Genomic DNA, 16718 nt, shown 5'->3' with positions numbered 1-16718 from the left:
GGAGATCGTGAGAGTTTTTTTGGGGTAGTTCAGCTCATCTGCCGTTCGGTTCGACAGTTCCTCCCAACCTGAGTAGGCGAACACACGCGTTCTGGTCGATCGGCGCGGATAACCTGTCAAAACCGACGCAAAAAAAAGGAAGACTTTGGGGGAACCCTGGTGAAGCGCGCAACGCGAACCGAATTTGTTCTGTTCTTGGCTGACAAAAGGGCCGGCGGCGAGTGCCGAATCCTCGGCGGCGGCGTTCGAAACCGGAAGGCGGATTTTTCTTTGGGAACCTGGTGCAAGCCCCATCTGACCCCGGGAGCTGATCGTGCGGCTTGAGGCCGCAACACGAGGCCGCAAGGCGACCTGTCGGCGAGTCGTGTCGCGCAAGAACCAGCGGCGGCGGACAAAAATCGTCTGGTTCCGGAGGGCGAACGGCGGTGAACATCGGTCGCCGAGTGGCCAGCCACGTGGCCGCGGAGCGGTGCTGGAGGACGGCGACGGAAGAGGGTGAGCGTGAGGAAGAAACGGTGCGGAGCGCTGACGGGAAAAGAAGGCCATGAGAAAAGTGGGAAGAAGATCATGTGCGTGATGAAAGAGGCAGAATAAAAGGTTTTGTGGGGCAAATTGCCATTTGTTGGTGTTGTTATTCAAAAAAGAGACTTTTTTGTAACATTTTTCTAAATTAAAATTATTTTTGATAATTTATCCCATCAATCAACTTACCGAAGATACTTAATCGATAAAAAAAAGTGTCAAGATACCGATTTTTTTTTACATTTGCATGGAATTTTCCTGCACTGCTGCCAAAGTGTATACATTTTTGTTTGGACTAATGATTCAAAAGACTTTTTGGTTAAAAGAAAGTACTCACCAAAAATAATAATTAATTCACAGAAATTGATAATTCTTGGAAGAATCGTTCTTCTTGAATACACAAAACTTTTTTTTCAAAGAAACTTTACGAGCATTTATATAAATGTTGATAACAATGTATTTTTGCAAATCTTTTCTACAAAATTAATAAATTGTAAATGCCATTTCCTGCTTTCTAATAATAATTTATGTTATTCTAAAAAATTAAAAGACTTTTTTTATTTTTAGTTTGTAAAATCTATAGAGCATGATGATGAAAAATCCCAATCATTAGAAAATTAGAGGTTTGGATAGGAAACAGAAAAAACGGCTTCGTTTTCAACTTACTTACTTTGTACTCAAGATATTTGAAAGCTTTCTTGAGGAACTCAAACTTTGAACCAAATGTATGCGTTCCAAAAGTATGTTGATACCAACGTTAGCCTAAAAAAACATTGTAATTTGGTTTAAAAACATTCCGGAAAATTCCTTCTGGTCTCGGGAGAAAACCGGGAAAAAACCGGGAAATTGAAAATCGAAATCTGGTGGCCACCCTGGTGTACATCCAAGACATTATCCATCTGCTGAATAAAATACGGAATAAGCTCCTCAATTCCAAAGAGCTGAAATTCGGTAAGCCATAATTATGTTTAAAAACGTTTCAATTCTCTGTCTTACACAATTAGTTGCATAACTTTTCTGGTTTTTTTTAATTTATGTTCTCCTCATTTTGCAATTGTTCTTTCTCTTTTAAAAGTTTGTTATAAAGAGTTAACACATTACGTAATGGCCTTTATCCTAACTCAATTTCTTTTCAATTTCAGGTATATTGACCATCCATCTGCTGAATAAAATACGGAATAAGCTCCTCAATTCCAAAGAGCTGAAATTCGGTAAGCCATAATTATGTTTAAAAACGTTTCAATTCTCTGTCTTACACAATTAGTTGGATAACTTTTCTGGTTTTTTTTAATTTATGTTCTCCTCATTTTGCAATTGTTCTTTCTCTTTTAAAAGTTTGTTATAAAGAGTTAACACATTACGTAATGGCCTTTATCCTAACTCAATTTCTTTTCAATTTCAGGTATATTGACTATCAACAAGGACCACTTACTACTTATCAACACAATGTCAAAAGACAAACATGGATTAAACGACACCGATGCATCCACTAAGGATAGGATGAAATTCGATCCAACGTGGAGAATAATGCAAAAGGATGTCCGGGACTGTTTCGAAGAGTTTGTCCCTGGCAGTGAGGGCACGGTTATGCTTCTACAGCTGATGAGTCAAATTTATGAAGCATATTGCGAAATCAACCTTGTGCCACTTGAACGGATATTTAAAATCTGGTAAGTCGTAATCTAAATTTAAACTGTACATGTACTGATTAAATATACTAAAACATTCTAGGCATGCTTTATTTCTCATTCGTTGTTGGCGTCATAAATGCATCGAGTTAAAATCTGTCGGGAAGGAATGCATCACATCTAACGCTTATCAGTATCTTGAACTCGATGCACATGGGCTGGTGCTGCTGGCTGAAATGTGCCGCGATTGTCCTGAACAATTTCTGGTATTATGCTTTTCGAGTCAACCGGCGGAGGAAGTTTTTCGCGAGTTACGGTCCATGACGGCAACCAATGAGACCGCATGTGAATTTAGTATGAAGGAGCTGGGAGAACGTTTGAGAAACGCATTTATGAAGTCTCAAATATCGTATCGAAGAAAGAACGACCTTAAGTTCAACAACATCATTCGGAAGCAGAACAAATACCCCAACCCGCCACATCCGATGCCGACCGACGATGAAGTAAGGGTAACGATTGAGAAAGCAAGAGTACAAGCTGCCCATGACCTGCTCAACTTGGGAATAACGACCGAAGCTCATCACTTCATGGACTCAATGAATGTCCATGACACCAGCTTTGAGTTCGTAACTACTGGAATATCATCTGATGTCGATTCTGATTCGGACTCAGACTTGGAGCAACCGTCTCACAACATAGAATTTGTATCGACAGATGACGCCCTTGTGGAAGATGATGAAAGTGGCACCGAGTCAAATGAGGATGAACACTCTTCGGTTGAAGACGAGATTTACGACGCTGAACAACTTTTCGCAAATTTCAAAGGGGAGCTCAAGTTGCGAAATAGCAGTACTACAAAACACACATACCGTATCAGAGACTCAACTGGGAAAATTCACATCATAAAAAAGAGCAAAGTTGTATGGATGCTCTCACGCGGTCGTTCGCGACCCAACTCGGCTAGACTAACCAGATATCGTAAACAAAAACCTTAAAATCAACCGATTAACTTTATACTCGTTCCACATCACTCGAAATATTTCATGGAATCAATATGATTGAATAAACGCAAAAAAACAAACATTTCATAAATTGTTCTTTATTTTCCATTTTATAAGTAAATCTTGGGCGAATCGGGACACATAGGGCGAATTGGGACTGCTATTTTAGTCATTTTGATAATATGTTTTAAAATGATCGATTGGTTTTCGTTAGAACAGACACATAATCACTTGCAAAGTGGGGGTTGTAATATAGAAGGCTTTAAATAACACAACGTCGTTTATGGACACTCCCCAAATCTAAAACAAATCAAATATGGTGGGACAGCGTGCATATCTTGCCTAACATGGTGCGTGCTAGTTCACATAAAATCAAAACAACTAACAACCTAGTTCGATATTTAAATTTGAAACTCTTAAATGATCTAAAAAGTGTTGTCCCTGTTGAGAATGAAGTCTACATTTTCCCCAGACGACGGTTCCTATTCAGTGATGGAGTAGTGTCGTGACCCATGAGCTGGTTCCCACAGTGATGTTCTCCTGGAGATTCGATAAGTGTAACTCGCACTCGAGGCGTTTACAATTTTCGTCCAATGGCCCGTAACTATTCAACCTTGAATGAATGGACATGGTCTTCTGAATCCTGCTACTTAATCTGGAACTTAACACCGGTCGTGGTTCTTTTTTAAGATTTTGTGTATCTGGACACCAGACCCAAATCAAACTGGATAGGAGTTAAAATGTTTTGGAAATAGAAAAAAAGGTAATCTTCAAAACAATACCATGAAAATAATTTGTCATGAGAGTAGACTTGGCCCCGCCTAGTGAGTAACACTGGGTACACCAACTTGCCATCGGGCATCGCTATCACAAAGGTTGAGGTACAAGTAATGGCGTTCTGCTTCTCATTGGTTTTCTACTCGGTCGTAACACGGATGTCCGCTCCGGATGTGAGTAATTCTGATGAAGCCATACCCGATTGTGTTGCCGATGAAGATCGGCCGGTAACTGCAACGAGCGCAAGGAGAAAAAGTTCAAACATTCGCGCGGGGACCATCGCCGGCACTCAGAAACATCCAGCGGTCTTCGGGACCATCACAACTCGTTGAGTTCGTCTTCGCAGTGGTCATCGGGAGTAGTGGTGGGAGTAGCAGCAGGTACGGAAAGGGTGGGCGGCAAAGGACAACGTGCAATTAGCGCTTAATTTCGAACCATGAGCTTGCTTGAATGTGCCCAAGAGCACCGATGCCACCGGATGCTTGAATTTGTCCATTTTGGCTTGACTCACTTCTTGTTTAGTTTGCTGCTACTTCGATGTTGCTACATCCTTGTCCAATCGATCGCGCCTAACTGCCCCTGTTCTAGCACCGGCCGCCACCTTAAACCTCCCGGAACTTATCATTGAACTCGTTAAGCAAGCCGCCAAATGTGATGCGCCTTCCAGCAGATGCAAGTTGATACCGCAATAGTCTTCTCGGGACACAGCTTGGCGCAGATTTCCTGAGCTAGGCTGGCCATAACTTTGAATTTGTTTTCCAATCCGAGTTCGCCTCAGCCTGCTGCAGCTTGGATATTATTTCTGTCGTGCTCTTTGTTTTCGTTCAACTTGTTTGTAAACAAGGGCAGTCTGCTATGACAACTGAGAAAAACACTGAAACAAAAATCATGTAGGAATCGTACATGCGCGTAAATATGGATGCACATACGGATGAACGTATGCTATAAATGAAATATATTTCAAGTGACCACCTCGTGAGTTTTATCCTGTATATCTAATCTAAATATTCGAAGCATCAAAAAATTAAGATTATTAACGATTTAGTTCCGGCGCCAGTTCGACAATCTCTGTGGAATCAATCTTAACTGTATCAGTTTTAATGTTTCGGAAGAATGTTTTATTGTGTTAAAATTGACTCAAATGCGAACCCGCATAAAATTATATGATGATTTGCACTGTTAAAACTAAGCAATTACAATACATATTATAATATTTATGGTAAGTTTATTGTTGACTTTTTACAACTTCATTGGAATGACGATGAAGCTACTATAAAATTCATGGTTACAGCTAATTGGAAGGTTTTGTTATTGGAAGTCTCATAAAGTTATAACAAATAAGCTACCGTAAAATGTATGGATACATCAAATTGCATAGTTTTGACATTAGTAATATGATGATGTATTTTTTAAATTTTTTAGCAATAGTAAATTCCATTGTAATATCTTAGTTACGTAATGGAAAATTGTTATTCTTTGAAATATAAAATACGCCAGCTTCAAATGGATTCAATATTTGAATGAAACAAGTGTTTTAAAATGCATTTTACACCTGGTCAATTGTTTTGCAATCTTTAGTTTTCAAAATATCTAAGTTCAATACAATTTTTTGTTTTGCAAAAAAATTGCGGTACTGCCTCAATTTCACAAACATTAAACATATTTTTAAACGCGCTCAAACATGCTAAATAAGTTTATCAACGCAGTAAATGCATTTAAGATTGTTTTCAGCTGATTAGACCTCCTGATTTTTCGAGCCGATTTTGAAGAAAGCGACATAAACTATGAAAAATATTTGCAAGGATAAAAATTAAATTAAATTGATTAAAGATTGTCCATTCCGTGTGGATCAATCGGACCGCGCACTGGACTCTCAATCCAGAGGTCGCCGGCAAGTCGCCGGTTCGGATCCCGTAGCGGGCACCCTGAAATGCTAAGTGTCAGGATGGGTTTTCAGCGCCTTCGCTCCGTGACATGGTCTCGTAAAATTAGGAGCCCAGGGCGGCAAAGTCCTTGTAGATAAAAAGAAGACACTAGTGGTTGGTACTAGCAAACTATCCAGATTTTTAAGCGAATTAAGTGTGCCATGGCATGACAGCCATACTTTTTTTTTTCTAATGTTGGTGCTACTGCGCGATTTTGACATTTCGGGCGTTTATAATTCGAACGCCATCTTCGCTTATAAACCTGGATAGCAATGGTGGCCAACAGCTATAAAGTCAACTTCGTTTCCGTTTCGTTTTAAGGATTTAAAAAAAAGTTAAACTTGGTAAGTATTGAGAATGAATTTTAATATACAAGAAATAAAATTTCAATGCTAAATTGAATTTTAAACAGTCATATGTGATATTTTGATAAAATGCACTATTTTAATGTTGAACACTCAACCACAGACAAGCTCTGTGTCTCAACCTTCAGTGTTTAGAGTTTATTTTGTGTTTGCTGCTTTTAGGTTTTCATAGATTAGGTGTCCACACACTTTTTTTGTAAGGAGCGTGAACAATTGACAACACAATATATTAATTTTTAAATTCAAGAACATAAAATTTTTAAATTTTTAAATTTTTAAATTTTAAATTTTAAATTTTAAATTTTAAATTTTTAAATTTTAAATTTTAAATTTTAAATTTTTAAATTTTAAATTTTTAAATTTTAAATTTTAAATTTTTAAATTTTTAAATTTTAAATTTTTAAATTTTAAATTTTAAATTTTTAAATTTTAAATTTTTAAATTTTAAATTTTAAATTTTTAAATTTTTAAATTTTAAATTTTTAAATTTTAAATTTTAAATTTTAAATTTTTAAATTTTAAATTTTTAAATTTTAAATTTTAAATTTTAAATTTTTAAATTTTAAATTTTTAAATTTTTAAATTTTAAATTTTTAAATTTTAAATTTTAAATTTTAAATTTTAAATTTTAAATTTTTAAATTTTTAAATTTTTAAATTTTAAATTTTAAATTTTAAATTTTTAAATTTTAAATTTTAAATTTTTAAATTTTAAATTTTTAAATTTTAAATTTTTAAATTTTAAATTTTAAATTTTAAATTTTAAATTTTAAATTTTTAAATTTTAAATTTTTAAATTTTAAATTTTTAAATTTTAAATTTTAAATTTTAAATTTTTTAAATTTTAAATTTTAAAATTTTAAATTTTAAATTTTAAATTTTAAATTTTTAAATTTTAAATTTTAAAATTTTAAATTTTTAAATTTTAAATTTTTAAATTTTTAAATTTTTAAATTTTAAATTTTTAAATTTTAAATTTTTAAATTTTAAATTTTTAAATTTTTAAATTTTAAATTTTAAATTTTAAATTTTTAAATTTTAAATTTTTAAATTTTAAATTTTAAATTTTAAATTTTTAAATTTTAAATTTTAAATTTTTAAATTTTAAATTTTTAAATTTTAAATTTTTAAATTTTTAAATTTTAAATTTTAAATTTTAAATTTTAAATTTTTAAATTTTAAATTTTAAATTTTTAAATTTTTAAATTTTAAATTTTTAAATTTTAAATTTTAAATTTTTAAATTTTTAAATTTTTAAATTTTAAATTTTAAATTTTTAAATTTTAAATTTTTAAATTTTTAAATTTTTAAATTTTAAATTTTTAAATTTTTAAATTTTTAAATTTTTAAATTTTTAAATTTTAAATTTTTAAATTTTAAATTTTAAATTTTTAAATTTTTTAAATTTTAAAATTTTAAATTTTAAATTTTTAAATTTTAAATTTTTAAATTTTAAATTTTAAATTTTTAAATTTTAAATTTTTAAATTTTAAATTTTTAAATTTTAAATTTTAAATTTTTAAATTTTTAAATTTTAAATTTTAAATTTTTAAATTTTTAAATTTTAAATTTTAAATTTTTAAATTTTAAATTTTTAAATTTTTAAATTTTTAAATTTTAAATTTTAAATTTTAAATTTTAAATTTTTAAATTTTAAATTTTAAATTTTAAATTTTTAAATTTTTAAATTTTTAAATTTTTAAATTTTAAATTTTAAATTTTAAATTTTTAAATTTTAAATTTTAAATTTTAAATTTTTAAATTTTAAATTTTAAATTTTAAATTTTTAAATTTTTAAATTTTTAAATTTTAAATTTTAAATTTTTAAATTTTTAAATTTTGAATTTTAAATTTTAAATTTTGCATTTTACATTTATACATTTTACATTTATACATTTTTACATTTATACATTTTACATTTTCACATTTTTACATTTAAACATTTGAACATTTAAACACAAATTTCAGCATTTTTATGACCCAATCTCACAAACCACCCCCTCCACCCTTCCCCCTCACCCCACCCCTTAGACCCAATGTCACCCCTGATAACAATAAACGAACCCAACCAATCCAACATGACACTTAACCTATGCAGCCGACGCTCTTGCAACGGACACACCATTACACTGAACTCGTACGACGCTCCTGAAACGAACGCACCATGGTTGAGCTGTCATTTTTTCTCCCGCGCGCGTGTTCAATCCTGTTGGTATCGTTTGTGTTTGGCCGTGGTGTTGAACGAGATTAAAAAAAAATCCCGAGTGAATGTGAAAAAGTCACCTCCGGCGTCAAATCCGCCGGGTTATCGATCCGGAACAGCTCTGGGAAGGCGGAAACTTTACAGATTTTGGTAAGTATTGGGAGTTTGTGATAATTGGAGAGGACGGAATCTCACTAGCAGCAGCCAGCATTTTCTAAGTTGTGTTTCTTTTTATAGGGACTTCTTTTACCATTCGATTCCGGGACCAAACTCAACAGAGGCTCTCGAATCGAAAGCAGGTTCGGCCGACGTCGAGGCGTGGCCTCCAGGACAAAAGACAGCTGGCAAGGTGCTAAACGCGTTCCCAGTTGGTTGGACCGTTCTGCCGAGTGACGGATCCGGAATGTTGACGGGAGTTCTAATTTTCTGCAACTTGGGTGAGTATTTGAACTGCGATGATTTTTTTTTGAAGATCAACGAGGTGGACACCTGCAGACAATTTCTATGGCCTGCTTGGGTATAAACAAACGGATTTCGGCTCGATGTTTTCCTTGTTTGAGTGTTATTAATTTATTGTTTTCTTTCTTTTTCTACAGGAACTATTTCGATCGTGGATTGCGTATGGTCCACGTGCTGCCGGGGGTTCTAGTCCGGCCACAATTTACAAGAAGGAGGAACACCACCGCACTCGGGTCAGCTGATGACCAAGGGTACACACTCCCAGCTCAGTTTGATGGCAGGTGCTAAGGTGATTCTATATTGGCCCGACGGCAGTCCGATTTGTCGTGGTTGGATACAGAAAGTGCGCGAAAAGGTGTAATGGAGTCTCGTAGTTCCTGTGAAAGTTCTATCCAGCAAGAGGTCGAAATCGGCCGGAGTCTACGTCCGAGTACAAATTTAACGACGACGTGCAGGGTGTCCGACGAAGTGGCTGCGGTGAAAGGGGAAGACATTTCTGGAGTTTTTTTAAAAGGTCAATAAACCAAATTTCAGTTTTTGCTTTTGGGTGTTCTTGAAACCGTCGAGTCAGGGGTAATAAAAAACATCCAAAAAGCAAAAACTGAAAATTTGGTTTACTAGACATTAACAAAACTCCAGATTTGAGTGCGTAGTGAGGAGTGCAAGTGTGCGTAGCGGGAAGTGCGCGAAGAACAGAAGGAAGGAGAGGAATAATATTAAAGAAACAAAGATTTGTAACACGCACACAGCTTTTTGAGGCTATCCAGATTTTAAGCGAAGATGGCGTTCGAATGGTGAACGCCCGAAATGTCAAAATCACGAAGTGGTACCAACATTACGAAACAAGTGTGACACGGCATGACAGCCATACTTTTTTTCTAATGTTGGTGCTACTGCGCGATTTGAACATTTCGGGCGTTCACCATTCGCCATCTTCGCTAAAAACCTGGAAAAAAAAAACTATAAAGTGTATTCTATGTAAGATTAATTTCATTGTTCGTATATAGATTTTACAGTATCATTTTGTGAGGATTAAAAAATAAATAATATGAAAAAACCATAAAACCTTCTGTAGTTATTATTTATTTCATTGTCCGAATATAGTTTTTACAGTACCATTTAGTAGGGAAAAAACCATGAAGAACTGTAGATTGACCGTGCAATCCATTGTAATGCTTGCTGTTTTTATTATTAATGTTTGATGTTTTCTATAGTCAGGACGAGTTTTTGGATGAAAAATGCAACATTAGATTAACAGTAAAATGCGTCGTATTTGGAAAAAAAATGTATGGAAAAATTTCGAAATTTTTATGGTACCGGTGCATAGCAACCCCCCTTTTTTATGGTAAAATCCCAAAATACGACGCAAATTATCTTAAAAAACGATGCTGTCTACTGTTAAAAGACTGTCAAAATGACAATATATTTTATCGTTTTGTAACGTTAAAATTTACTGTAAGTTCATCAGAAATCTTTATGCGGGAAATAGTCCCGCATAAAATTATATGATGATTTGCATTGTCAAAACCATGCAGTTACAATAGATATTATGGTTGATTTTTTTGAACTTCATTGGAATGACGATAAAGCTATCGTAGATTTCATGGTTACAGTCAATTTCATGGTTTTGTTATTGGAAATGTTATAAATTGAAACAATAAAACTACCGTAAAATTCATAAAGACAGCAAATAACATGGTTTTGTTATTGGAAATCTCATAATGCATTTTTCCCAAATTTTTGCTACAGTAAGTTTAATTGTAATGTTATAGTTGCATAGTGTGAACTTTTTTTGAACGATTTTTTTAAATAATGCGAATCATGTAATAAAAGTATTGAAAATATAAAAATATTAAAATATAAAAATATTAAAATATTAAAATATAAAAATGTAAAAATATTAAAATATTAAAATATTAAAATATTAAAATATTAAAATATAAAAATGTAAAAATATTAAAATATTAAAATATTAAAATATTAAAATATTAAAATATTAAAATATTAAAATATTAAAATATTAAAATATTAAAATATTAAAATATTAAAATATTAAAATATTAAAATATTAAAATATTAAAATATTAAAATATTAAAATATTAAAATATTAAAATATTAAAATATTAAAATATTAAAATATTAAAATATTAAAATATTAAAATATTAAATTATTAAAATATTAAATTATTAAAACATTAAAATATTAAAATATTAAAATATTAAAATATTAAAATATTAAAATATTAAAATATTAAAATATTAAAATATTAAAATATTAAAATATTAAAATATTAAAATATTAAAATATTAAAATATTAAAATATTAAAATATTAAAATATTAAAATATTAAAATATTAAAATATTAAAATATTAAAATATTAAAATATTAAAATATTAAAATATTAAAATATTAAAATATTAAAATATTAAAATATTAAAATATTAAAATATTAAAATATTAAAATATTAAAATATTAAAATATTAAAATATTAAAATATTAAAATATTAAAATATTAAAATATTAAAATATTAAAATATTAAAATATTAAAATATTAAAATATTAAAATATTAAAATATTAAAATATTAAAATATTAAAATATTAAAATATTAAAATATTAAAATATTAAAATATTAAAATATTAAAATATTAAAATATTAAAATATTAAAATATTAAAATATTAAAATATTAAAATATTAAAATATTAAAATATTAAAATATTAAAATATTAAAATATTAAAATATTAAAATATTAAAATATTAAAATATTAAAATATTAAAATATTAAAATATTAAAATATTAAAATATTAAATATTAAAATATTAAAATATTAAAATAAAATATTAAAATATTAAAATATTAAAATATTAAAATATTAAAATATTAAAATATTAAAATATTAAAATATTAAAATATTAAAATATTAAAATATTAAAATATTAAAATATTAAAATATTAAAATATTAAAATATTAAAATATTAAAATATTAAAATATTAAAATATTAAAATATTAAAATATTAAAATATTAAAATATTAAAATATTAAAATATTAAAATATTAAAATATTAAAATATTAAAATATTAAAATATTAAAATATTAAAATATTAAAATATTAAAATATTAAAATATTAAAATATTAAAATATTAAAATATTAAAATATTAAAATATTAAAATATTAAAATATTAAAATATTAAAATATTAAAATATTAAAATATTAAAATATTAAAATATTAAAATATTAAAATATTAAAATATTAAAATATTAAAATATTAAAATATTAAAATATTAAAATATTTAAAATATTAAAATATTAAAATATTAAAATATTAAAATATTAAAATATTAAAATATTAAAATATTAAAATATTAAAATATTAAAATATTAAAATATTAAAATATTAAAATATTAAAATATTAAAATATTAAAATATTAAAATATTAAAATATTTAAATATTTAAATAATTAAACATTTAAACAATTAAACATTTAAAAAATTAAACATTTTAACAATTAAACATTTAAACAATTAAACATTTAAACATTTAAATATTTAAACATTTAGATATTTAAACATTTAAACATTTGAATATTTAAACATTTAAACATTTAAACATTTAAACATTTAAATATTTAAACATTTAAACATTTAAATATTTAAACATTTAAACATTTAAATATTTAAACATTTAAACATTTAAACATTTAAATATTTAAACATTTAAACATTTAAATATTTAAACATTTAAACATTTAAACATTTAAACATTTAAACATTTAAACATTTAAACATTTAAACATTTAAACATTTAAACATTTAAACATTTAAACATTTAAACATTTAAACATTTAAACATTTAAACATTTAAACATTTAAACATTTAAACATTTAAACATTTAAACATTTAAACATTTAAACATTTAAACATTTAAACATTTAAACATTTAAACATTCAAACATTTAAACATTTAAACATTTAAACATTTAAACATTTAAACATTTAAACATTTAAACATTTAAACATTTAAACATTTAAACATTTAAACATTTAAACATTTAAACATTTAAACATTTAAACATTTAAACATTTAAACATTTAACATTTAAACATTTAACATTTAAACATTTAAACATTTAAACATTTAAACATTTAAACATTTAAACATTTAAACATTTAAACATTTAAACATTTAAACATTTAAACATTTAAACATTTAAACATTTAAACATTTAAACATTTAAACATTTAAACATTTAAACATTTAAACATTTAAACATTTAAACATTTAAACATTTAAACATTTAAACATTTAAACATTTAAACATTTAAACATTTAAACATTTAAACATTTAAACATTTAAACATTTAAACATTTAAACATTTAAACATTTAAACATTTAAACATTTAAACATTTAAACATTTAAACATTTAAACATTTAAACATTTAAACATTTAAACATTTAAACATTTAAACATTTAAACATTTAAACATTTAAACATTTAAACATTTAAACATTTAAACATTTAAACATTTAAACATTTAAACATTTAAACATTTAAACATTTAAACAATTAACCATTTAAACATTTAAACATTTAAACATTTAAACATTGAAACATTTAAACATTTAAACATTTAAACATTTAATCATTTAAACATTTAAACATTTAATCATTTAAACATTTAATCATTTTTATTCAATAATAGAAACGGCAAAAAATATTAAGGATCACAAAACGAACACACCATGACACCTAAACTGGGCGACGCTCCCCTAACGAACGCACCATGACACCTAATCTGGGCGACGCTCCCCTAACGAACACACCATAGTTGATCGAGCTGTCATTAAGGCTGTCATTTTCTTTTCACCCGCGCGCGTGTTTGATCCTGTTTGTGTGGCGCAGTTGAAATCAAAAATTCTCAAGTCGAATCGCGTGTGCTCGTGAAGGAACAACATCCGCGTTGGGAATAAATACACCGGGTTACCGAACCGGAACGGCGGGATGGCGGAATTTTCGCATATTTGGGTGAGTATTTGGAGTTTTGTTGAACTTGGAGAGGGCGGAATCGCACCCGCAACAGCAGCAGGCATTTTCAGGCAAATTTCCCAAGCTATTGGCTGATGCACAAAGTGATTTGTTTACCTTTTTTTGGTACCCTCCGCAAACTTCAAGCCATACAAAATTGTTGCCGGATCTTTTGGGAGAGATCGGAGAAAGATCCGGCAACAATTTGTTTTGATTTGACGTTTGCTGAGGGTGCGGAAAAGTTTGGTTATGTTCAAAGAGAATGGTCAAGGTCAAGTTTGCGAGAGCAATGGTCTGAACAAACTGTGTGTGTTCCTCTTTTTACAGGGACTTCTTCTACCAGGCCCGGCGCCTGCTGACACTTCCGGCCGGATTTGTTCAGGATGGTCGTTTCGTCTGGAGGCGAAAATCGTTAGGTAAGTTGTGTGTTAATGCTCAACGGTGAACGTTCAAACAACGGTCAAGGAAAAGGTCACGAAAAGAATTTTGTTGAGTGGGGACCATCCATAAACCACGTGGACACTTTTTTGGGAATCTGTTACCCCCTTCGTGGACAATTGTCCATACAAAAAAAATCTTTTTTGTATGGATCGTGGACAATCGCCAATCGCCATGGTTTATGGATGGTCCCGTGGTACGCAACTGAAAATAACAGAAACAGAAAGTAGCGTTTGACGTTTATTGACACGGTGCCTGTGTTAAATTTGTTTTGATGAATAAATAAAATAATAGAATTTGCAAATTTGAATGCCACTGATAATTACAAATGTTTATATAATTTTAATGTAAACATATAAAGCTGCTCATCAGACCGAATCTCAAAATGCTGAATCTTGGAAGGAAATTAGGCAATTAGGATATTAGGAAATTAGGAAATTAGGGAATAAGGAAATTTGGAAATTAGGAAATAAAGAAATTATGAAATAAGGAAATTTGGAAATTAGGCAATTAGGAAATTAAGAAATTCGGAAATTAGGCAATTCGGAAATAAGGCAATTCGGAAATTTGGAAATTAGGCAATTAGGAAATTAGGAAATTCGGATATTGAGAAATTAGGAAATTAGGCAATCAGGAAATAAGGAAATTAGGGTATTAGGAAATCAGGAAATCAGGAAATTAGGAAATAGGCAATTAGGAAATTAGAAAATTAGGAAATTAGGAAATTGGGCAATTAGGAAATTAGGAAATTAGGAAATAAGGAAATTAGGGAATTAGAAATTAGGAAATTAGGAAATAAAGAAATTAGGAAAATAGGAAATTAGGAAATTCTGAAATAAGGAAATTTGGAAATTGGACAATTAGGAAATTAGGAAATTAGGAAATTAGGAATTAGGAAATTAGGAAATTAGGAAATAGGAAATTAGGAATTAGGAAATTAGGAAATAAGGAAATAGAATAGAAAATTAGGAAATAGGAAATTTGGAAATTAAAATCTGGAAATTAGGAAATCAGGAAATTAGGAAATTAGGAAATTAGGAATTAGAAAATTAGGAAATAGGAAATTTGGAAATTTGGAAATTTGGAAATTAGGAAATCAGGAAATTAGGAAATTAGGAAATTAAGAAATTAAAAATTAACAATTAAGAAATTACAAAATTAGTAAATTCGGATACTAGAATCCAGAAATTCGGAATTAGGCAATTAGGAAATTAGGAAATTAGGTAATTAGGTAATTAGGAAATTAGGAAATTAGAAATTAGGAATTAAGGAATTAGGAAATTAGGAAATTAAGAAATAAGGAAAATAGGCAATTAGGATATTAGGAAATTCGGAAATGGAAATAAGAAAATTGAGATATTAAAATTTATGTAATTTTAGAATTTTGAATTTTTAAATTTTAAATTTTGGATTTTTGAATTTTTAATTTTTAAATTTTGAATTTTGAATTTTGAATTTTTGAATTTTTGAATTTTAAATTTTAAATTTTGAATTTTAGAATTTTAAATTTTAGAATTTTAGAATTTTAGAATTTTAGAATTTTAGAATTTTAGTAACAGCTAATTTAATAGCATTTGTGCCAGAAACAAACATATGAAAATATTCCTATGTCTAATTTAGTGTGTTTCTCTTTACAGGGGCCTATTCCACTGAGGATTGTGCTTCATTAATACGCGAGAGTTCATCCCAAGTACGAAGCAGTAGTTCCGGCACCAGCTACAAACATTTCGAACAACGTCAGAAAGTTCGGATTGAAGCAGAATATTAAAAGAAAACGACGCGGAAAAAAGTACTAATTATTTTAAATCAACGAAAAAAACTATAAAAATACAATAAAACTTACCATATTTACCATTAATTTCAATGTATAAATATATGTTTTACAGTACAATTTAGTGGAGAGAAAAAAATAAATACAATGAAAATACAATGAATCATACTGTAGTTATTTATTTCAATGTACGAATATAGTTTCAACCGTACTATTTAGTATGGAAAAATCCATGAAAAACTGTGAATTTACTGTGCAAACCATTGTAATGGTTACTGTTTTTATTATAAATGTATGATGTTTTCTATGGTCAGGGTAATTTTTTGGACGGAAAAGGCATCAATGAAAATACGGTAGAATGTATAGTTTTGGTTTTTGTGTATGGGGAAAAGTCGAAATTTTATGGTGACTGTGCTAACAATACCCCTTTTTATAATAAATTCCCAAAATAAGATATATTCTATGGTGAAAAAACATAACGGCTACTGTAGAATCATGGTAAAAATAACCATAGAATTTATCGTGTGATAACCATAAAATCTACTGTAGGTTTATAGTAAAACTTTATGCGGGCGTACTAAATATAA

General features: G+C 28.4%; 1 protein-coding gene and 1 long non-coding RNA gene across 2 annotated transcripts; both read left to right on the top strand.

The window, feature by feature from the left end:
- Nucleotides 1-871: 871 nt before the first annotated feature.
- LOC119767378 lies at nucleotides 872-3231 on the top strand. Its single transcript, XM_038255853.1, has 4 exons — nucleotides 872-1473; nucleotides 1665-1733; nucleotides 1925-2192; nucleotides 2254-3231. The coding sequence occupies exons 3-4, from the start codon at nucleotides 1969-1971 to the stop codon at nucleotides 3143-3145; spliced, it is 1116 nt and encodes a 371-aa protein (XP_038111781.1). The 5' UTR covers nucleotides 872-1473; nucleotides 1665-1733; nucleotides 1925-1968; the 3' UTR covers nucleotides 3146-3231.
- An 11048-nt stretch (nucleotides 3232-14279) lies between these two features.
- Nucleotides 14280-16294, top strand: LOC119766547. Its single transcript, XR_005276974.1, has 2 exons — nucleotides 14280-14338; nucleotides 15998-16294. It is a non-coding gene; the product is annotated as an uncharacterized LOC119766547 (long non-coding RNA).
- Nucleotides 16295-16718: the final 424 nt, after the last annotated feature.

This window comes from Culex quinquefasciatus, chromosome 1 (assembly GCF_015732765.1).
Source record: "Culex quinquefasciatus strain JHB chromosome 1, VPISU_Cqui_1.0_pri_paternal, whole genome shotgun sequence".
Classification (NCBI taxonomy): Eukaryota; Metazoa; Arthropoda; class Insecta; order Diptera; family Culicidae; genus Culex; species Culex quinquefasciatus.
Note: the sequence above shows the minus strand (reverse complement) of the source record. Positions and strands in the feature narration are given on the sequence as shown.